Here is a 24,129-nt window from a genome sequence, read left to right on the forward strand (position 1 = left end):
GGAGACAAGAGACCAGGAGACAAGGGACCAGGAGACAAGAGACCAGTAGACAAGAGACCAGTAGACAAGGGACCAGGAGACAAGGGACCAGGAGACAAGAGACCAGTAGACAAGGGACCAGGAGACAAGGGACCAGGAGACGAGGGACCAGGAGACGAGGGACCAGTAGACGAGGGACCAGGAGACAAGGGACCAGGAGACAAGAGACCATGAGACAAGGGACCAGGAGACAAGAGACCAGGAGACAAGGGACCAGGAGACAAGGGACCAGGAGACAAGAGACCAGTAGACAAGAGACCAGTAGACAAGGGACCAGGAGACAAGAGACCAGGAGACAAGAGACCAGGAGACAAGGGACCAGTAGACTGGACTGGAGGTCTGCTGAGGTCTGAGGACAGAAGATTAGATCTGATCAATTCTTTACATTCAAAACATTATTTGTATTATTTATTAACCTGTCCTCACTAACTAGTGACCCGACATCATTAACCTGTCCTCACTAACTAGTGACCAGACATCATTAATCTTTCCTCACTAACTAGTGACCAGACATCATTAATCTTTCCTCACTAACTAGTGACCAGACATCATTAACCTGTCCTCACTAACTAGTGACCAGACATCATTAATCTGTCCTCACTAACTAGTGACCAGACATCATTAATCTTTCCTCACTAACTAGTGACCAGACATCATTAACCTGTCCTCACTAACTAGTGACCCGACATCATTAACCTGTCCTCACTAACTAGTGACCAGACATCATTAATCTTTCCTCACTAACTAGTGACCAGACATCATTAATCTTTCCTCACTAACTAGTGACCAGACATCATTAACCTGTCCTCACTAACTAGTGACCCGACATCATTAACCTGTCCTCACTAATTAGTGACCAGACATCATTAACCTGTCCTCACTAACTAGTGACAAACATCATTAACCTGTCCTCACTAACTAGTGACCCGACATCATTAATCTTTCCTCACTAACTAGTGACCAGACATCATTAACCTGTCCTCACTAACTAGTGACCCGACATCATTAACCTGTCCTCACTAACTAGTGACCAGACATCATTAACCTGTCCTCACTAACTAGTGACCAGACATCATTAACCTGTCCTCACTAACTAGTGACCAGACATCATTAACCTGTCCTCACTAACTAGTGACCCGACATCATTAACCTGTCCTCACTAACTAGTGACCCGACATCATTAACCTGTCCTCACTAACTAGTGACCCGACATCATTAACCTGTCCTCACTAACTAGTGACCCGACATCATTAACCTGTCCTCACTAACTAGTGACCCGACATCATTAACCTGTCCTCACTAACTAGTGACCCGACATCATTAACCTGTCCTCACTAACTAGTGACCAGACATCATTAACCTGTCCTCACTAACTAGTGACCCGACATCATTAATCTTTCCTCACTAACTAGTGACCCGACATCATTAATCTTTCCTCACTAACTAGTGACCAGACATCATTAATCTTTCCTCACTAACTAGTGACCAGACATCATTAACCTGTCCTCACTAACTAGTGACCCGACATCATTAACCTGTCCTCACTAACTAGTGACCCGACATCATTAACCTGTCCTCACTAACTAGTGACCAGACATCATTAACCTGTCCTCACTAACTAGTGACAAACATCATTAACCTGTCCTCACTAACTAGTGACCCGACATCATTAATCTTTCCTCACTAACTAGTGACCAGACATCATTAACCTGTCCTCACTAACTAGTGACCCAACATCATTAACCTCTCCTCACTAACTAGTGACCCGACATCATTAACCTGTCCTCACTAACTAGTGACCCGACATCATTAATCTTTCCTCACTAACTAGTGACCCGACATCATTAACCTGTCCTCACTAACTAGTGACCCGACATCATTAACCTGTCCTCACTAACTAGTGACCCGACATCATTAACCTGTCCTCACTAACTAGTGACCAGACATCATTAACCTGTCCTCACTAACTAGTGACCGACATCATTAACCTGTCCTCACTAACTAGTGACCCGACATCATTAACCTGTCCTCAATAACTAGTGACCAGACATCATTAACCTGTCCTCACTAACTAGTGACCCGACATCATTAATCTTTCCTCACTAACTAGTGACCGACATCATTAACCTGTCCTCACTAACTAGTGACCAGACATCATTAACCTGTCCTCACTAACTAGTGACCCGACATCATTAATCTTTCCTCACTAACTAGTTGTGGGATGATCAGATTGATAACAAACGTGTTTCTGTACCTTCAGTCTGAAGCTCTGAAGATCTTCCTCCACCAACCTCCTCACAGCTGATCTCCTCCTCCTCCTCTTCCTCCAGTCCTTTTTCAGACCTCTCAGGTTGACACACAAGTGAGTGTGGATCCATCGGTGGTGTGTTGTTTTCAGAATAAGAGTCCTCACATTGCTCGTGTTGTCCATTCTTTTCAGAATAAGAGTCCTCACAGTGCCCTCTCTCATCTTCTTTCATCACTTGCTTCTCCCCCCTTCTTTCTTGCCTCTGCTGCTCCACTGTAACCTGGACCTCTTCTTCTATTTCTACCTCGTCTTCCTCGTCCAACTTTTCCTCTTTTTCATCCTCCCTACACTCTCTATCCTGCAGCTGCTCTTCTTCCTTTTCCCCATCTTCATCATCTGACGCTAACATTTTAATCTTCTGCCTCTTCAACAGCTCTCCCTCCTCCTCCTCCTCCTCCTCCTCCTCATCCTCCTCACTCTGTTCTGTGCTGCCTTCAGGTTCAGTGTCTAACTCCGTAGCTTCTCTCTGCTCCTGTGACGCCCAGCTGGAGGTTCCCACGACCTGAGGTGGAGCAGAGGAGGGGGGGGGGACTGGGCCGAGGAGGACGGGTCCACATGAGTCCTGGATCAGGTTCTCCTCGGTGAGCCGGGAGCAGTCCGTGGTGTGGGAGCTGCCCTCCACACAGGGCCCGGGAAAGTGTGTGTGAGCGCTGAGAGGTGTGTGTGCAGCAGAGTGTGTGTGTGCAGAGTGTGTGCTGGCCCTGATGGCCTGGGTCAGAGAGCCGTCCTGAGGGGAGAAGCGAGGCAGCTCCGTCAGCTCCACGTACTCGTCCTCAGAGTCCTTAGAGTACTCGCTCGCTGCTGATTGGAGGAGCTTTACTTCCTGTCTGGAGGAGTTGGCATCTCTCCCGGGATCGTGCGATGTATTCATCAAACCATCTCCCTCCTTCCTGGGCGACTCCTTCTCCTCCTTCAGGGAGGTGAGCTGTGGGTACACCAGGTCCTCCCAGGGGAGCCTGAAGACGTCTCCGTGGGCCAGGAGGAGGCAGCGCTGCAGGCCGGGCGCTCCTCGCTGCTCCCGCTCCCGGTTCACCGAGTCCAGCCAGGTCATGCTGAAGAGGGAGCGCAGGGCCGCCTCCGACACCTCCTGTTGCTCCACCGGGCGGCTGGCGGCGGACGCGCTGCACAGGAGCAGGCGGGGGGAGGAGGTCACGGCTCTCCTGCAGGAGGCGCCGTGTGCAAGGGGGGGACAAGGAGGAGCAGAAACCAGCAGGTAGAAGTCTCCTGGACGAAGAAGGCGGTGGTCCAGAGGACACAACTGAACCACTACCTTCTCATGGAGGCACAGAGGCCAGCCTTCATGACGGAAACACTGACCACAGTGCTGCAACTGAGGAGGAGGAGGAGACCGAGAGAGGAGGAGGAGGAGGACACAGAGAGGAGAACATTTACGCCACAGGCTGTAATTTATTATGTTAATTCACGGTAGCCCCTACAGACGGACGGGACGGTAATTCCTACAGACCGACTGGACGGTAGTTCCTACAGACCCACTGGACGGTAGCCCCTACAGACGGACTGGACGGTAGCCACTACAGACCGACTGGACGGTAGTTCCTACAGACCGACTGGACGGTAGCCACTACAGACCGACTGGACGGTAGCTCCTACAGACCGACTGGACGGTAGTTCCTACAGACCGACTGGACGGTAGCCACTACAGACCGACTGGACGGTAGCTCCTACAGACCGACTGGACGGTAGCCCCTACAGACCGACTGGACGGTAGTTCCTACAGACCGACTGGACGGTAGCCCCTACAGACCGACTGGACGGTAGCCCCTACAGACCGACTGGACGGTAGTTCCTACAGACCGACTGGACGGTAGCCACTACAGACCGACTGGACGGTAGTTCCTACAGACCGACTGGACGGTAGCCCCTACAGACCGACTGGACGGTAGCCACTACAGACCGACTGGACGGTAGCCACTACAGACCGACTGGACGGTAGTTCCTACAGGCCGACTGGACGGTAGTTCCTACAGACCCACTGGACGGTAGCCCCTACAGACGGACTGGACGGTAGCCACTACAGACCGACTGGATGGTAGTTCCTACAGACCGACTGGACGGTAGCCCCTACAGACCGACTGGACGGTAGCCACTACAGACCGACTGGACGGTAGTTCCTACAGGCCGACTGGACGGTAGCTCCTACAGACCGACTGGACGGTAGCCCCTACAGACCGACTGGACGGTAGTTCCTACAGACCGACTGGACGGTAGTTCCTACAGACCGACTGGACGGTAGCCCCTACAGACGGACTGGACGGTAGCCCCTACAGACCGACTGGACGGTAGTTCCTACAGACCGACTGGACGGTAGCCCCTACAGACCGACTGGACGGTAGCCCCTATAGACCGACTGGACGGTAGTTCCTACAGACCGACTGGGCGGTAGCTCCTACAGACCGACTGGACGGTAGCCCTACAGACCGACTGGACGGTAGTTCCTACAGACCGACTGGACGGTAGCCTACAGACCGACTGGATGGTAGCCCCTACAGACCGACTGGACGGTAGCCCTACAGACGACTGGACGGTAGCTCCTACAGACCGACTGGACGGTAGCCCTACAGACCGACTGGACGGTAGCCCCTACAGAGACCGACTGGACGGTAGCTCCTACAGACCGACTGGACGGTAGCCCTACAGACCGACTGGACGGTAGCCCTGACCGACTGGACGGTAGTTCCTACAGACCGACTGGACGGTAGCCCTACAGACCGACTGGACGGTAGTTCCTACAGACCGACTGGACGGTAGCCCTACAGACCGACTGGATGGTAGTTCCTACAGACCGACTGGACGGTAGCCCCTACAGACCGACTGGACGGTAGTTCCTACAGACCGACTGGACGGTAGCCCCTACAGACCGACTGGTAGCCACTACAGACCGACTGGACGGTAGCCTACAGACCGACTGGACGGTAGTTCCCACAGACCGACTGGACGGTAGCCCCTGACCGACTGGACGGTAGCCCTACAGACCGACTGGACGGTAGCCACTACAGACCGACTGCCTACAGACGGACTGGACGGTAGTTCCTACAGACCGACTGGACGGTAGTTCCTACAGACCGACTGGGCGGTAGCCACTACAGGCCGACTGGACGGGAGTTCCTTCAGACCGACTGGACGGTAGCTCCTACACCGACTGGACGGTAGCCCCTACAGACCGACTGGACTAGCCACTACAGACCGACTGGACGGTAGCCCTACAGACCGACTGGACGGTAGTTCCTACAGACCGACTGGCGGTAGCCCCTACAGACCGACTGGACGGTAGTTCCTACAGACCGACTGGACGGTAGCCACTACAGACCGACTGGACGGTAGCCACTACAGACCGACTGGACGGTAGTTCCTACAGACCGACTGGACGGTAGCCACTACAGACCGACTGGACGGTAGCCACTACAGACCGACTGGACGGTAGTTCCTACAGGCCGACTGGACGGTAGCTCCTACAGACCGACTGGACGGTAGCCCCTACAGACCGACTGGACGGTAGCCACTACAGACCGACTGGACGGTAGCCACTACAGACCGACTGGACGGTAGTTCCTACAGGCCGACTGGACGGTAGTTCCTACAGACCCACTGGACGGTAGCCCCTACAGACCGACTGGACGGTAGTTCCTACAGACCGACTGGACGGTATCCCCTACAGACCGACTGGACGGTAGCCCTACAGACCGACTGGACGGTAGTTCCTACAGACCGACTGGATGGTAGCTCCTACAGACCGACTGGACGGTAGTTCCTACAGACCCACTGGACGGTAGCCTCTACAGACGGACTGGACGGTAGCCCCTACAGACCGACTGGACGGTAGTTCCTACAGACCGACTGGACGGTAGTTCCTACAGACCGACTGGACGGTAGCCCCTACAGACCGACTGGACGGTAGCCCCTACAGACCGACTGGACGGTAGTTCCTACAGACCGACTGGACGGTAGCCCCTACAGACCGACTGGACGGTAGCCACTACAGACCGACTGGACGGTAGTTCCTACAGACCGACTGGACGGTAGCTCCTACAGACCGACTGGACGGTAGCCACTACAGACCGACTGGACGGTAGCTCCTACAGACCGACTGGACGGTAGTTCCTACAGACCGACTGGACGGTAGCTCCTACAGACCGACTGGACGGTAGCCCCTACAGACCGACTGGACGGTAGCCCCTACAGACCGACTGGACGGTAGCTCCTACAGACCGACTGGACGGTAGTCCCTATAGACCGACTGGACGGTAGCCCTACAGACCGACTGGACGGTAGCCCTACAGATCGACTGATCGGTAGCTCCTACAGAACGACTGGACGGTAGCTCCTACAGACCGACTGGACGGTAGTTCCTACAGACCGACTGGACGGTAGCCCCTACAGACCGACTGGACGGTAGCCACTACAGACCGACTGGACGGTAGTTCCTACAGACCGACTGGACGGTAGCCACTACAGACCGACTGGACGGTAGTTCCTACAGACCGACTGGACGGTAGCTCCTACAGACCGACTGGACGGTAGCCCCTACAGACCGACTGGACGGTAGCCCCTACAGACCGACTGGACGGTAGCCCCTACAGACCGACTGGACGGTAGTTCCTACAGACCGACTGGACGGTAGTTCCTACAGACCGACTGGACGGTAGCCCCTACAGACCGACTGGACGGTAGCCACTACAGACCGACTGGACGGTAGCCCCTACAGACCGACTGGACGGTAGTTCCTACAGACCGACTGGACGGTAGCCCCTACAGACCGACTGGACGGTAGTTCCTACAGACCGACTGGACGGTAGTTCCTACAGACCGACTGGACGGTAGTTCCTACAGACCGACTGGACGGTAGCCCTACAGACCGACTGGACGGTAGCCTACAGACCGACTGGACGGTAGTTCCCTGAACCGACTGGACGGTAGTTCCTACAGACCGACTGGGCGGTAGCCCTACAGACCGACTGGATGGTAGCCCTACAGACCGACTGGACGGTAGCCACTACAGACCGACTGGACGGTAGCCCCTACAGACCGACTGGACGGTAGCCCCTACAGACCGACTGGACGGTAGTTCCTACAGACCGACTGGACGGTAGCCCCTACAGACCGACTGGACGGTAGTTCCTACAGACCGACTGGACGGTAGCCACTACAGACCGACTGGACGGTAGCTCCTACAGACCGACTGGACGGTAGTTCCTACAGACCGACTGGACGGTAGCCCCTACAGACCGACTGGACGGTAGCCCCTACAGACCGACTGGACGGTAGTTCCTACAGACCGACTGGACGGTAGCCCCTACAGACCGACTGGACGGTAGCCCCTACAGACCGACTGGACGGTAGCCCCTACAGACCGACTGGACGGTAGCCACTACAGACCGACTGGACGGTAGTTCCTACAGACCGACTGGACGGTAGCCACTACAGACCGACTGGACGGTAGCCTACAGACCGACTGGATGGTAGCCCTACAGACCGACTGGACGGTATCCCCCTCAGACCGACTGGACGGTAGCTCCTACAGACCGACTGGACGGTAGCTCCCTACAGACCGACTGGACGGTAGCCCTACAGACCGACTGGGCGGTAGCCCTACAGACCGACTGGACGGTAGTTCCTACAGACCGACTGGACGGTAGCCCTACAGACCGACTGGACGGTAGCTCCTACAGACCGACTGGACGGTAGTTCCTACAGACCGACTGGACGGTAGCTCCTACAGACCCACTGGACGGTAGCCTCTACAGACGGACTGGACGGTAGCCCCTACAGACCGACTGGACGGTAGTTCCTACAGACCGAGTGGACGGTAGCCCCTACAGACGGACTGGACGGTAGCCACTACAGACCGACTGGACGGTAGTTCCTACAGACCGACTGGACGGTAGCCCCTACAGACCGACTGGACGGTAGCTCCTACAGACCGACTGGACGGTAGTTCCTACAGACCGACTGGACGGTAGCCCCTACAGACCGACTGGACGGTAGCCCCTACAGACCGACTGGACGGTAGCCACTACAGACCGACTGGACGGTAGCTCCTACAGACCGACTGGACGGTAGCCCCTACAGACCGACTGGACGGTAGCCCCTACAGACCGACTGGACGGTAGTTCCTACAGACCGACTGGACGGTAGCCCCTACAGACCGACTGGACGGTAGCTCCTACAGACCGACTGGACGGTAGCCCCTACAGACCGACTGGACGGTAGTTCCTACAGACCGACTGGACGGTAGCCCCTACAGACCGACTGGACGGTAGCCCCTACAGACCGACTGGACGGTAGTTCCTACAGACCGACTGGACGGTAGCCACTACAGACCGACTGGACGGTAGCCCCTACAGACCGACTGGACGGTAGCCCCTACAGACCGACTGGGCGGTAGCCCCTACAGACCGACTGGACGGTAGCCACTACAGACCGACTGGGCGGTAGTTCCTACAGACCGACTGGACGGTAGCCACTACAGACCGACTGGACGGTAGCCCCTACAGACCGACTGGACGGTAGCCCCTACAGACCGACTGGACGGTAGCCACTACAGACCGACTGGACGGTAGTTCCTACAGACCGACTGGACGGTAGCCACTACAGACCGACTGGACGGTAGCTCCTACAGACCGACTGGACGGTAGCCCCTACAGACCGACTGGACGGTAGCCACTACAGACCGACTGGACGGTAGCCACTACAGACCGACTGGACGGTAGTTCCTACAGGCCGACTGGACGGTAGTTCCTACAGACCCACTGGACGGTAGCCCCTACAGACCGACTGGATGGTAGTTCCTACAGACCGACTGGACGGTATCCCCTACAGACCGACTGGACGGTAGCTCCTACAGACCAACTGGACGGTAGTTCCTACAGACCGACTGGACGGTAGCTCCTACAGACCGACTGGACGGTAGTTCCTACAGACCCACTGGACGGTAGCCTCTACAGACGGACTGGACGGTAGCCACTACAGACCGACTGGACGGTAGTTCCTACAGACCGACTGGACGGTAGCCCCTACAGACCGACTGGACGGTAGCCCCTACAGACCGACTGGACGGTAGTTCCTACAGACCGAGTGGACGGTAGCCCCTACAGACGGACTGGACGGTAGCCACTACAGACCGACTGGACGGTAGTTCCTACAGACCGACTGGACGGTAGCCCCTACAGACCGACTGGACGGTAGCTCCTACAGACCGACTGGACGGTAGTTCCTACAGACCGACTGGACGGTAGCCCCTACAGACCGACTGGACGGTAGCCACTACAGACCGACTGGACGGCAGCTCCTACAGACCGACTGGACGGTAGCCCCTACAGACCGACTGGACGGTAGCTCCTACAGACCGACTGGACGGTAGCCCCTACAGACCGGCTGGGCGGTAGTTCCTACAGACCGACTGGGCGGGAGCCACTACAGACCGACTGGACGGTAGCCCTACAGACCGACTGGACGGTAGCCACAGACCGACTGGGCGGTAGCCCTACAGACGGACTGGACGGTAGCCACTACAGACCGACTGGACGGTAGTTCCTACAGACCGACTGGACGGTAGCTCCTACAGACCGACTGGACGGTAGCCCCTACAGACCGACTGGACGGTAGCCACTACAGACCGACTGGACGGTAGTTCCTACAGACCGACTGGACGGTAGCTCCTACAGACCGACTGGACGGTAGCCCCTACAGACCGACTGGACGGTAGTTCCTACAGACCGACTGGACGGTAGCCCCTACAGACGGACTGGACGGTAGTTCCTACAGACCGACTGGACGGTAGTTCCTACAGACCGACTGGACGGTAGCCACTACAGACCGACTGGACGGTAGCCCCTACAGACCGACTGGACGGTAGTTCCTACAGACCGACTGGACGGTAGTTCCTACAGACCGACTGGACGGTAGCCCCTACAGACCGACTGGACGGTAGCCACTACAGACCGACTGGACGGTAGTTCCTACAGACCGACTGGACGGTAGCTCCTACAGACCGACTGGACGGTAGCCCCTACAGACCGACTGGACGGTAGCCCTACAGACCGACTGGACGGTAGCCCTACAGACCGACTGGACGGTTCTACAGACCGACTGGACGGTAGCCCCTACAGACCGACTGGACGGTAGCCCCTACAGACCGACTGGACGGTAGTTCCTACAGACCGACTGGACGGTAGCCCCTACAGACCGACTGGACGGTAGTTCCTACAGACCGACTGGACGGTAGCCACTACAGACCGACTGGACGGTAGTTCCTACAGACCGACTGGACGGTAGCCCCTACAGACCGACTGGACGGTAGTTCCTACAGACCGACTGGACGGTAGCCCCTACAGACCGACTGGACGGTAGTTCCTACAGACCGACTGGGCGGTAGCCCCTACAGACCGACTGGACGGTAGCCCCTACAGACCGACTGGACGGTAGCCACTACAGACCGACTGGACGGTAGTTCCTACAGACCGACTGGACGGTAGCCACTACAGACCGACTGGACGGTAGCTCCTACAGACCGACTGGACGGTAGCCCCTACAGACCCACTGGACGGTAGCCCTACAGACCGACTGGACGGTAGCCACTACAGACCGACTGGACGGTAGTTCCTACAGACCCACTGGACGGTAGCCCCTACAGACGGACTGGACGGTAGCCACTACAGACCGACTGGACGGTAGTTCCTACAGACCGACTGGACGGTAGCCACTACAGACCGACTGGCCGGGAGCCCTACAGACCGACTGGACGGTAGTTCCTACAGACCGACTGGACGGTAGTTCCTACAGACCGACTGGACGGTAGCCCCTACAGACGGACTGGACGGTAGTTCCTACAGACCGACTGGACGGTAGTTCCTACAGACCGACTGGACGGTAGCCCCTACAGACCGACTGGACGGTAGCCACTACAGACCGACTGGACGGTAGTTCCTACAGACCGACTGGACGGTAGCTCCTACAGACCGACTGGACGGTAGCCCCTACAGACCGACTGGACGGTAGTTCCTACAGACCGACTGGACGGTAGCCCCTACAGACCGACTGGACGGTAGCCCCTACAGACCGACTGGACGGTAGCCACTACAGACCGACTGGACGGTAGCCCCTACAGACCGACTGGACGGTAGCCACTACAGACCGACTGGACGGTAGTTCCTACAGACCGACTGGACGGTAGCTCCTACAGACCGACTGGACGGTAGCTCCTACAGAACAGACCGACTGGACGGTAGCCCCTACAGACCGACTGGACGGTAGCCCCTACAGACCGACTGGACGGTAGTTCCTACAGACCGACTGGGCGGTAGCCCCTACAGACCGACTGGACGGTAGCCCCTACAGACCGACTGGACGGTAGTTCCTACAGACCGAGTGGACGGTAGCCCCTACAGACCGACTGGACGGTAGCCCCTACAGACCGACTGGACGGTAGTTCCTACAGACCGACTGGACGGTAGTTCCTACAGACCGACTGGACGGTAGCCCCTACAGACCGACTGGACGGTAGTTCCTACAGACCGACTGGACGGTAGTTCCTACAGACCGACTGGACGGTGGCTCCTACAGACCGACTGGACGGTAGCTCCTACAGACCGACTGGACGGTAGCCCCTACAGACCGACTGGACGGTAGTTCCTACAGACCGACTGGACGGTAGCCCCTACAGACCGACTGGACGGTAGTTCCTACAGACCGACTGGACGGTAGCCCCTACAGACCGACTGGACGGTAGCCCCTACAGACCGACTGGACGGTAGTTCCTACAGACCGACTGGACGGTAGCCCCTACAGACCGACTGGACGGTAGCCACTACAGACCGACTGGACGGTAGCCCCTACAGACCGACTGGACGGTAGTTCCTACAGACCGACTGGGCGGTAGCCCTACAGACCGACTGGATGGTAGTTCCTACACACCGACTGGCCGGTAGCCCCTACAGACCGACTGGACGGTAGTTCCTACAGACCGACCGGACGGTAGCCCTACAGACCGACTGGACGGTAGCCCCTACAGACCGACTGGACGGTAGCCCCTACAGACCGACTGGACGGTAGCCCCTACAGACCGACTGGACGGTAGCCACTACAGACCGACTGGACGGTAGTTCCTACAGACCCACTGGACGGTAGCCCCTACAGACGGACTGGACGGTAGCCACTACAGACCGACTGGACGGTAGTTCCTACAGACCGACTGGACGGTAGCCCCTACAGACCGACTGGACGGTAGCCACTACAGACCGACTGGACGGTAGCCACTACAGACCGACTGGACGGTAGTTCCTACAGGCCGACTGGACGGTAGCTCCTACAGACCGACTGGACGGTAGCCCCTACAGACCGACTGGACGGTAGTTCCTACAGACCGACTGGACGGTAGCCCCTACAGACCGACTGGACGGTAGCCCTACAGACCGACTGGACGGTAGTTCCTACAGACCGACTGGACGGTAGCCCTACAGACCGACTGGACGGTAGCTCCTACAGACCGACTGGGACGGTAGCCACTACAGACCGACTGGACGGTAGCCCTACAGACCGACTGGACGGTAGCCCTACAGACCGACTGGACGGTAGCCCCTACAGACCGACTGGACGGTAGTTCCTACAGACCGACTGGACGGTAGCCCTACAGACCGACTGGACGGTAGCCACTACAGACCGACTGGACGGTAGTTCCTACAGACCGACTGGACGGTAGCCCCTACAGACCGACTGGACGGTAGCTCCTACAGACCGACTGGACGGTAGTTCCTACAGACCGACTGGACGGTAGCCCCTACAGACCGACTGGACGGTAGTTCCTACAGACCGACTGGACGGTAGCCCCTACAGACCGACTGGACGGTAGCCACTACAGACCGACTGGACGGCAGCTCCTACAGACCGACTGGACGGTAGCCCCTACAGACCGACTGGACGGTAGCTCCTACAGACCGACTGGACGGTAGCCCCTACAGACCGACTGGACGGTAGTTCCTACAGACCGACTGGACGGTAGCCCCTACAGACCGACTGGACGGTAGCCCCTACAGACCGACTGGACGGTAGCCACTACAGACCGACTGGACGGTAGTTCCTACAGACCGACTGGACGGTAGCTCCTACAGACCGACTGGACGGTAGTTCCTACAGACCGACTGGACGGTAGCCCCTACAGACCGACTGGACGGTAGCCACTACAGACCGACTGGACGGTAGTTCCTACAGACCGACTGGACGGTAGCTCCTACAGACCGACTGGACGGTAGCCCCTACAGACCGACTGGACGGTAGTTCCTACAGACCCACTGGACGGTAGCCCCTACAGACGGACTGGACGGTAGCCACTACAGACCGACTGGATGGTAGTTCCTACAGACCGACTGGACGGTAGCCCCTACAGACCGACTGGACGGTAGTTCCTACAGGCCGACTGGACGGTAGTTCCTACAGGCCGACTGGACGGTAGCTCCTACAGACCGACTGGACGGTAGCCCCTACAGACGGACTGGACGGTAGCCCCTACAGACCGACTGGACGGTAGTTCCTACAGACCGACTGGACGGTAGTTCCTACAGACCGACTGGACGGTAGCCCCTACAGACCGACTGGACGGTAGCCACTACAGACCGACTGGACGGTAGTTCCTACAGACCGACTGGACGGTAGCTCCTACAGACCGACTGGACGGTAGCCCCTACAGACCGACTGGACGGTAGTTCCTACAGACCGACTGGACGGTAGCCCCTACAGACCGACTGGACGGTAGTTCCTACAGACCGACTGGACGGTAGCCCCTGTAGACCGACTGGATGGTAGCCCCTACAGACCGACTGGACGGTAGCCCCTACAGACCGACTGGACGGTAGTTCGTACAGACCGACTGGACGGTAGCCCCTACAGACCGACTGGACGGTAGCCACTACAGACCGACTGGACGGTAGCCCCTATAGACCGACTGGACGGTAGCCCCTACAGACCGACTGGACGGTAGCCCCTACAGATCGAGGGATACTCACGCAGGCATTTTGCTGGAGGTCCATTAAGAATTGCTTCGCAGGCAGCAGGAAGTGGATGAGGTAGCGAAAGCCGTCTCCTCTGTAGCAGCGTTCCACCACGCTGAGGACCTGACAGAGGACAGTCGGGGATGTGGCCTGAAAGGGCGGGTAGAGGGCAGAGAGAGCAGTCTGGATGCAGCGGTCCAAAGAGTCAGAGTCCTGTGAGCAGAAGGACGAGGAAGAAAGACGAAGATCAAACTTTAACAGCTTGTAGCTTCACTGCACTCTTCAGGTAACATGGTTGTTGTTGTCTGTAAAAAAAGGAAATCATTTTCAAGTAAGATAAAAGAATTTAAGGAAAGATAAGATCAATTATACACCCCATGTATAGTACTACTTACACACCTTGTTTCATATATTTTGTTTATAGACATAAACTCATCAATAATCTAGAAAACAATCAAACAATCAATACTTCAATCAAGAATGAACTGAATGTTGGATGCATGTTCCTTGGATTCAAACACAAAAACCACAGCCAAATGTAGACGTGGGCCAAGATTAGCATCGCGGTGTCAGGTGACGGAGCTGCAGGGAGCTCAACATGCCAGCTAACGGCGCTTTATACAGAGGATGACTAGCAGGAGAAATATAAACTAGTACCCTAAGTACACACTGTGGTGTATAAAGTACCCAGAAGCAGTACTTGGGTAACAGTAAAGATAGCTTACTGGAAAATGACCAGTAAAAGTCACCTATGAAAAAACTACTTGAGTATATCTATATTTACTGTACTTAAGTATCAAAAGTAATTTTCTCATATTAAATGTACTTTTGAAAGTAAAAGTAATAAAAAAGGGTCAGAACTATGAGGAGATGAAGTCTGTGGCACCATGACCAAGGAGTTGTGTACGTTGTGTTGGCTGTGATCCATCCAGGAACAACAATGGTCAACATAATATATTGTACGGATACTTTTACATCTACGGTGAACTTATCCTCATAATGAAAAGCCGTATGACACTTTGAAGGAGCTGTAACGACAGCACCGACACCCCGATGGCACCAGAGCGCTCATGAGATCCTCCAAACCCAAAACTATACGTCATGTTAAACGGCTCCGGAGCCAGCGGAGCATTTAAAAACCTCCCGCTGAGATCAGGCTGTTCACGCCGGCCGCCCTGAGCGGTTACTGTGAGCAGGCTGTGGATGGGTCAGAACTGTGTTTCTATACACCATAACGGGTATCTGTGTCACGCTGATCACTATGTATGAATATCTCAGGAAGCAGCTGTTGGTACAAGTGACCCGAGGCGACCAATCAGAGCGCAGCAGGGTGTGAGTCTTAAAGAGGAACTAATCCACTCTCTCAGGTTGTGCTGGTTCTCATGAATAGTAGTCCGCCTCCCCAGAGGGCCATGATTCATCCACCAACCGCTCTCTGGGTGTGAAGGACCAGAGCAGGGAACAGGATCAGTGAGAGACCGGATCCTTCTGGACCGGGTACCGTAATGTCGCTTTATTACCCTGACGACCTAACCCTGAACCTGAGACTGACCACAACAACCAGACTCACATCAGACTAGGGCTGCAACAACGAATCGATAAAATCGATAAAAATCGATTATTAAAATAGTTGGCAACGAATTTCATTATCGATTCGTTATGTCGCGCGATTATTACGGCGCTCAATAAGTCACGGAGTATAATCAAAGTTGAGTTGAGCGCAGAGCGGCGCAGGAGAAACCAGAGCGGAGCGAGGAAAGGACGCTGCGTTGTGAGAGCCAATCAGCGCTGAGCTGCTCCTCTGTTGATGAATCTAATTGGCTGCTGCTGCTTTCGTGGCGCTGGATGCGGAAGTCATTCACGTCGTCGGAGACATTCACGGAGCTGTGTGCGCCTACGGGTGACCTTATGAACCCAGACACCAGGGCGCTACATGTCACGACGTGTGGCATTTCCACAAGAGGATAACGTAGAAAACGTGGTTATTTATTCCGTGGCAAATAGCGGAAAATATTTTTCCACGGAGAAAGGCAACGGAGATAAGCCACGACTCGCTGTGAGCGCTGCGCGTGCAGACAACATTTAACAGAGCGGAGCAGCGCGTGCGCTCTGATCGCTCTCTTAATGAAGTATCGATACTAAAAATATGCTAAATCACATCGTGTTTAACGTACGGGTACTTTGTTAGCATCGCTACACCGTGCAGCGTGACAGCAGCAGATGTAGCGGATTAGCATTCAAGCTAACCTAACTTCCCAAACGCTGTGGACATCTGAACGCTGATTGGCCGAGACTCGACACGTCCATCAAAGATGTTTTATTGTGAAGAGCACCACTCCACATTTTTTCCGCGTCTCACTGCATCTCAACGGCAGCGGGCCAGGTGAACAAAATAATACATCGGAACGCGTCTCTGATATTGTTCAGGGGGCGGGGCCACATGGGGACCACTGCTCAGGAGAGGAGAGCTGTCAGTCTGTTTGTGACTGTTCATCACCATGGTGACCAGTGAACAGGTTCATCACCATGGTGACCAGTGAACAGGTTCATCACCATGGTGACCAGTGATGACCAGTGAACAGGTTCATCACCATGGTGACCAGTGAACAGGTTCATACAGGTTCATCACCATGGTGACCAGTGAACAGGTTCATCACCATGGTGACCAGTGAACAGGTTCATCACCATGGTGACCAGTGAACAGGTTCATCACCATGGTGACCAGTGAACAGGTTCATCAACATGGTGACCAGTGAACAGGTTCATCACCATGGTGACCAGTGAACAGGTTCATCCACATGCTGACCAGTGAACAGGTTCATCACCATGGTGACCAGTGAACAGGTTCATCACCATGCTGACCAGTGAACAGGTTCATCACCATGGTGACCAGTGAACAGGTTCATCCTCATGGTGACCAGTGAACAGGTTCATCACCATGGTGACCAGTGAACAGGTTCATCACCATGGTGACCAGTGAACAGGTTCATCCTCATGCAGACCAGTGAACAGGTTCATCACCATGGTGACCAGTGGACAGGTTCATCACCATGGTGACCAGTGAACAGGTTCATCACCATGGTGACCAGTGGGTCTCCAGGACCTTTCCATGACTTTAAACCAAATTTCCATGATTAAACATTTTGTGAAAACTCTGTCTTTTCGTGACAAAGTGAGAAGATGTAGTATTTAAACTAACAATGAGAATTCCAAAGCATACCGTATATATTAACATTTGAATAAAACAAATTTGCATTACTTTTCCAAATATTTGGGGATTTTATTTTTTTCAATTACTTTTCTTGGCCTGCTAATAGCCATTTAAAAATTCCATGACTTTTCCAGGTTTTCCATGACCGTACGGACCCTGTTTTGAATAAAGGGTTGAAAATTAAAGTTTTTTATCCGATTAATCGATAAAATAATCAACCGATTAATCGATTATCAAAATAATCGTTAGTTGCAGCCCTACATCAGACCTCCTACCCAACCCTGAACCTGAGACAGACCACATCAGGGCCCTGTTTCTCTACCTAGCTAACGAAGTTAGCGGGATAATTTTGAGGATGAGATTCCACAAGTCAGGCTTTTCGGTTCCACGAAGCAAGTTTGGAAAATCACCATAGCAACAAATCAAAAAATGTGAACCTGCTCCAGCACAGGCTTATTCAGTCTAGCTGGATAATATGGCCACGCCCCCTGAAGGAAATGGAGCTCTCTTCCTCGTTGAAGCAGCGATGTGAGTGAAAGTTTCATAGAGTACTGATGACTTCCTGTAGAGCACCCTGCCCCCAAGGAACCACTGGTTTACAGAGCTTCTGGAGCACCTGAACGCCACACGGCAGAGCCTCGTGTAGTGTGTACAGAGTTGTACATTGTGTACAGTGTTGTACAGTGTTGTACATTGCGTACATTGGTGTAGTGTTGTACATTGGTGTAGTGTTGTACATTGCGTACATTAATGAATGTAATGACATCATGTCACATGTTCATGATTATGGTCTGTACTCCTCATAAGCCTCCTGATCACCTCCTGCTCGTCAGAGGAGAACTAAGAGGCTTTAACTTTCAGTTTATTTCACTTTGTGCCGTTATAGAATCATGGTTTCTGTGATCGACGCTTCCCCCTGTTGAAGTTGGATCCTGAGGACTGAGGTCTGGTTCACCATCCTGAGGACTGAGGTCTGGTTCATCATCCTGAGGACTGAGGTCTGGTTCACCATCCTGAGGACTGAGGTCTGGTTCACCATCCTGAGGACTGAGGTCTGGTTCATCATCCTGAGGACTGAGGTCTGGTTCATCATCCTGAGGACTGAGGTCTGGTTCACCATCCTGAGGACTGAGGTCTGGTTCACCATCCTGAGGACTGAGGTCTGGTTCATCATCCTGAGGTCTGGTTCATCATCCTGAGGTCTGGTTCATCATCCTGAGGTCTGGTTCACCATCCTGAGGTCTGGTTCACCATCCTGAGGACTGAGGTCTGGTTCATCATCCTGAGGACTGAGGTCTGGTTCACCATCCTGAGGACTGAGGTCTGGTTCATCATCCTGAGGTCTGGTTCACCATCCTGAGGACTGAGGTCTGGTTCATCATCCTGAGGTCTGGTTCACCATCCTGAGGACTGAGGTCTGGTTCATCATCCTGAGGACTGAGGTCTGGTTCACCATCCTGAGGACTGAGGTCTGGTTCATCATCCTGAGGTCTGGTTCATCATCCTGAGGACTGAGGTCTGGTTCACCATCCTGAGGACTGAGGTCTGGTTCACCATCCTGAGGACTGAGGTCTGGTTCACCATCCTGAGGACTGAGGTCTGGTTCATCATCCTGAGGACTGAGGTCTGGTTCACCATCCTGAGGTCTGGTTCATCATCCTGAGGACTGAGGTCTGGTTCACCATCCTGAGGTCTGGTTCATCATCCTGAGGACTGAGGTCTGGTTCACCATCCTGAGGTCTGGTTCACCATCCTGAGGACTGAGGTCTGGTTCACCATCCTGAGGTCTGGTTCACCATCCTGAGGTCTGGTTCATCATCCTGAGGACTGAGGTCTGGTTCATCATCCTGAGGTCTGGTTCATCATCCTGAGGACTGAGGTCTGGTTCACCATCCTGAGGACTGAGGTCTGGTTCATCATCCTGAGGTCTGGTTCATCATCCTGAGGACTGAGGTCTGGTTCACCATCGTGAGGACTGAGGTCTGGTTCATCATCCTGAGGACTGAGGTCTGGTTCATCATCCTGAGGACTGGTTCATCATCCTGAGGACTGAGGTCTGGTTCACCATCCTGAGGACTGAGGTCTGGTTCACCATCCTGAGGACTGAGGTCTGGTTCACCATCCTGAGGACTGAGGTCTGGCGCCGCGGACGGCCGCCTCGGTGCGTTGGTGCGCGATGTTTTTTGTTGTTTTCGTCTTAAATACTGTTTTCTGCTGTGATTCCCGGAGCTCTTTCACCAGAGAAGAGCTCATGAACATCAGGGGAACAACTCCAGCGGATTTATTTCCAACGTTTTTAACTTCTGTGGAGTTACTGGACATTTTTGTGAAAGGTGTGCTCACCTTCGCTCACGCGGTGAGACGCCGTCGGAGGGAAACGTTCAGGGGCGCTTGTACGGCTACGGAAACGGGGAGCTCGTACAGCGCTGCCGGGCATATTTCTCTCCAATGTCCGCTCACTGTGCAACAAACTGGACGAACTCCAGCTGCTGGTGGGGAGAGACAGAGACTTCTCCTCATCCTCCGTCCTGTGTTTTACGGAATCATGGCTAAGTGGATCGATACCAGATTCTGCGCTCCAGCTCGCTGGCTTCCAGCTGTTCCGAGCGGACCGGGACACGGAGCTCTCCGGAAAGACAAAGGGTGGAGGAATCTGCTTCTACCTCAACAACGGCTGGTGCAACGACGTAACGGTGATTCTACAGCACTGTTCGCCGGACCTGGAATCTTTTATCATTCACTGCAAACCCTTCTACTCCCCACGTGAGTTCGCTTCATTCATCCTGGCCGGAGTTTACATGCCGCGCGAAACGCAAGAGGCACAGCGGACCCTCGCCGAACAGATACGGTGTGTGGAGCGGACCTACCCGGACTCTTTAGTTATTGTACTCGGGGATTTTAACAAAGGAAACCTCAGCCACGAACTTCCTAAATATAGACAGTCAATTAAATGCCCTACTAGAGAGAAGAGCATTCTGGACCACTGCTACACAACAATCAGCAGGGCCTATCACGCCGTCCCTCGAGCTGCACTGGGAAACTCTGACCACGTCATGGTTCATCTGATTCCCTCATACAGGCAGAGACTAAAGCTCTGCAAACCTGTGGTGAGGAAGTTCAAGAAGTGGACCAGTGAGGCTCTGGAGGACCTACGGGCGTGCTTGGACTGTACTGACTGGGATGTCTTCAGGACTGCTACCAACAGCCTGGATGAGTACACAGAGGCTGTAACTTCCTACATCAGCTTCTGTGAGGACAGCTGTATTCCATCCAGCTCCAGGGTGAGTTATAACAACGACAAACCCTGGTTCACAGCGGAGCTCAGGAAGCTAAGACTGCAGAAGGACCAGGCATTCAGGAGTGGGGACAAGGACCTGTACACAGAGTCCAAATACAGGTTTAGCAAGGCGGTGAGAGATGCTAGACGACTGTACTCTGAGAAACTGCAACAGCAGCTCTCAGCAAACGACTCTGCTTCTGTCTGGAGAGGCTCAGGCAGATCACCAACTACAGGCCCAAATCACCCCACTCCATGAACAATGTGCTTCTGGCAGACGAGCTCAATGAGTTCTACTGCCGCTTTGAAAGACAATGGAGCAGTCCTGAGACAATCCCCACAGCCCCATCAACAAGCCACAGACCATCAGCCCACCCTCCCCAGCCCATCAGGGCTCACACCTCTGGAGCACCCTCCATCTCCTCAGCGACGACCCTCGTCATCCTGGAGAGAGACGTCAACAGGCTGTTTAAAAGCAGAACCCCAAAGCAGCGGGCCCGGACTCCGTCTCCCCTCCACCCTGAAGCACTGTGCTGACCAGCTGTCTCCGGTGTTCACCGACATCTTCAACACCTCCCTGGAGACATGCCACGTTCCAGCCTGCTTCAAGGCCCCCACCATCATCCCGTCCCAAAAACCCAAGATCACAGGACTCAATGACTACAGGCCCGTCGCCTGACCTCTGTGGTCATGAAGTCCTTGAACGCTTGGTCCTGTCACACCTCAAGTCCATCACCGACCCACTCCTGGACCCCCTGCAGTTCGCCTACAGAGCCAACAGGTCTGTAGACGATGCAGTCAACATGGCCCTTCACTACATCCTCCAGCATCTGGACTCCCCAGGAACCTACGCCAGGATCCTGTTTGTGGACTTCAGCTCTGCTTTCAATACCATCATCCCGTCCCTGCTGCAGGACAAGCTCTCCCAGCTGCACGTGCCCGACTCCACCTGCAGGTGGATCACAGACTTCCTGACCGACAGGAAGCAGCACGTGAGGCTGGGGAAACACGTCTCAGGCTCCCGGACCACCAGGTTCCCCCCAAGGCTGTGTTCTTTCCCCTCTGCTGTTCTCCCTGTACACCAACAGCTGCACCTCCAGTCACCAGTCCGTCAAGCTCCTGAAGTTTGCGGATGACACCACCCTCATTGGACTCATCTCTGGTGGGGACGAGACCGCCTACAGGTGGGAGACTGACCACCTGGTGACCTGGTGCAGCCAGAACAACCTGGAGCTCAACGCTCTAAAGACAGTGGAGATGGTTGTGGATTTCAGGAGTATGTCGGTCCCACCCGCCCCTCTCATCCTGTGTGACTCCCCCGTCGACGCTGTGGAGTCCTTCCGCTTCCTGGGCTCCATCATCACCCAGGACCTCAAGTGGGAGCTGAACATCCGCTCCATCACCAAGAAGGCCCAGCAGAGGATGTTCTTCCTGAGGCAGCTGAGGAAATTCAACCTGCCAGGAGAATGATGGTACAATTCTACACGGCCATCGTTGAGTCCATCATCTGCTCCTCCATCACCGTCTGGCACCCTGCAGCCACAGCCAAAGACAAGTGCAGGCTGCAGAGCATCATCCGCTCGGCCGAGAGGGTTATTGGCTGCAATCTGCCTTCCCTCCAGGTCCTGTTCACTTCCAGGTCACTGAAGCGGGCCAGAAAGATTGTCGCTGACCCCTCCCACCCTGGACACTCCCTGTTCGAGTCCCTCCCCTCGGGGAGGAGGCTGCGGTCCATCAGGACAAAGACCTCCCGCCACACCAAAAGTTTTTTCCCGTCGGCAGTCGGGCTCATCAATGGAGCCCGGATCCCCCACTGACTGACTGTCACCCCCAGGACTACCACCTCTTCTTCCACCTTCCTCTCTCCTCCTTCTTCCCGCTCCTTCCTCTTCCTCCTTCCTCCTCCCTCCTCCTTCTTCTTCCCTCCTGGAGGCCTCCTCCACACACGTCACTTTAACATGCACTTTAACTTGAGGCCTCCTCCACACACATGTCACTTTATTTACATGCACTTTAACTTAAACACACGCCACATGTAACATACACTTTTAACTAAAACACACATCACTTGAAGCACACACCTAAACACTTTCACATTATTTGTTGTCTTTCTGTCGTGATGATTGTTGTTTGTCATGTCCAAATGTTGCACCTACCGCCAAAAAAAATTCCTCGTTTGTGTAAACATTCCTGGCAATAAAACTGATTCTGATTCTGATTCACCATCCAGAGGACCCATGGCGGATTTTGAGGGTGGATCAGCCTTTGAGAAACCGAGATAGCCTGATGTCAATCACCTCGTGAATTTAAGCGGGATGAGAGGACATCTGATAGTCCCATCTACAGACTGACCCTGAGACATGTTGTTGTTTTAATGCATTTATGAAACAGGTCTTGGGTGTTTCTACATGATCAGATCTCCAAAGCTGAGCACATTCCTGAAGTCCTTCAGCCCCTCGACGAGTCTGAACAGCTCGGGCATTCCTGTGTCGACACGCCGGCTTCTCTCCGTTCACGCTCTGGTTTCTGGTAGAACCTGAACCATGCGGCGGGTTCAAAGGATTAATGGTCTGTTCTACCCTCTGGGGAACCTACATCTGAAGTTCAGGCTGCTGACCAGAGCCTCGACAGACCACAGGGGGAGGATCCAGACCAGAGACTCTACAGGACCATAAGGGCAGGGTCCAGACCAGAGACTCTACAGGACCACGAGGGCAGGGTCCAGACCAGAGACTCTACAGGACCACGAGGGCAGGGTCCAGACCAGAGACTCTACAGGACCACGAGGGCAGGGTCCAGACTAGAGACTCTACAGGACCACGAGGGCAGGGTCCAGACCAGAGACTCTACAGGACGACGAGGGCAGGGTCCAGACCAGAGACTCTACAGGACCACGAGGGCAGGGTCCAGACCAGAGACTCTACAGGACCATAAGGGCAGGGTCCAGACCAGAGACTCTACAGGACCATAAGGGCAGGGTCCAGACCAGAGACTCTACAGGACCACGAGGGCAGGGTCCAGACCAGAGACTCTACAGGACCATAAGGGCAGGGTCCAGACCAGAGACTCTACAGGACCATGAGGGCAGGGTCCAGACCAGAGACTCTACAGGACCACGAGGGCAGGGTCCAGACCAGAGACTCTACAGGACCACGAGGGCAGGGTCCAGACCAGAGACTCTACAGGACCACGAGGGCAGGGTCCAGACCAGAGACTCTACAGGACCACGAGGGCAGGGTCCAGACCAGAGACTCTACAGGACCACGAGGGCAGGGTCCAGACCAGAGACTCTACA

The 24,129-nt window shown here is 54.8% G+C and overlaps 1 protein-coding gene across 1 annotated transcript in view; it reads right to left on the minus strand.

The window, feature by feature from the left end:
• Positions 1–23,316, minus strand: part of plekhg4 (pleckstrin homology domain containing, family G (with RhoGef domain) member 4) — a 61,402-nt gene extending 38,086 nt beyond the window's left edge. The window contains exons 1-4 of the mRNA XM_056413706.1: positions 23,269–23,316; positions 14,362–14,559; positions 2,765–3,677; positions 1–388 (exon numbers count right to left, since the gene is read on the minus strand). The exon at positions 1–388 is cut by the window's left edge and continues 251 nt beyond it. Coding sequence (XP_056269681.1) covers positions 1–388; positions 2,765–3,677; positions 14,362–14,559; positions 23,269–23,316 — 1,547 coding nt within the window. The remainder of the gene's footprint in view (positions 389–2,764; positions 3,678–14,361; positions 14,560–23,268) is intronic.
• Positions 23,317–24,129: the final 813 nt, after the last annotated feature.

The sequence above is a fragment of the Pseudoliparis swirei genome, chromosome 4 (genome assembly GCF_029220125.1).
Source record: "Pseudoliparis swirei isolate HS2019 ecotype Mariana Trench chromosome 4, NWPU_hadal_v1, whole genome shotgun sequence".
In the NCBI taxonomy this organism is placed as follows: Eukaryota; Metazoa; Chordata; class Actinopteri; order Perciformes; family Liparidae; genus Pseudoliparis; species Pseudoliparis swirei.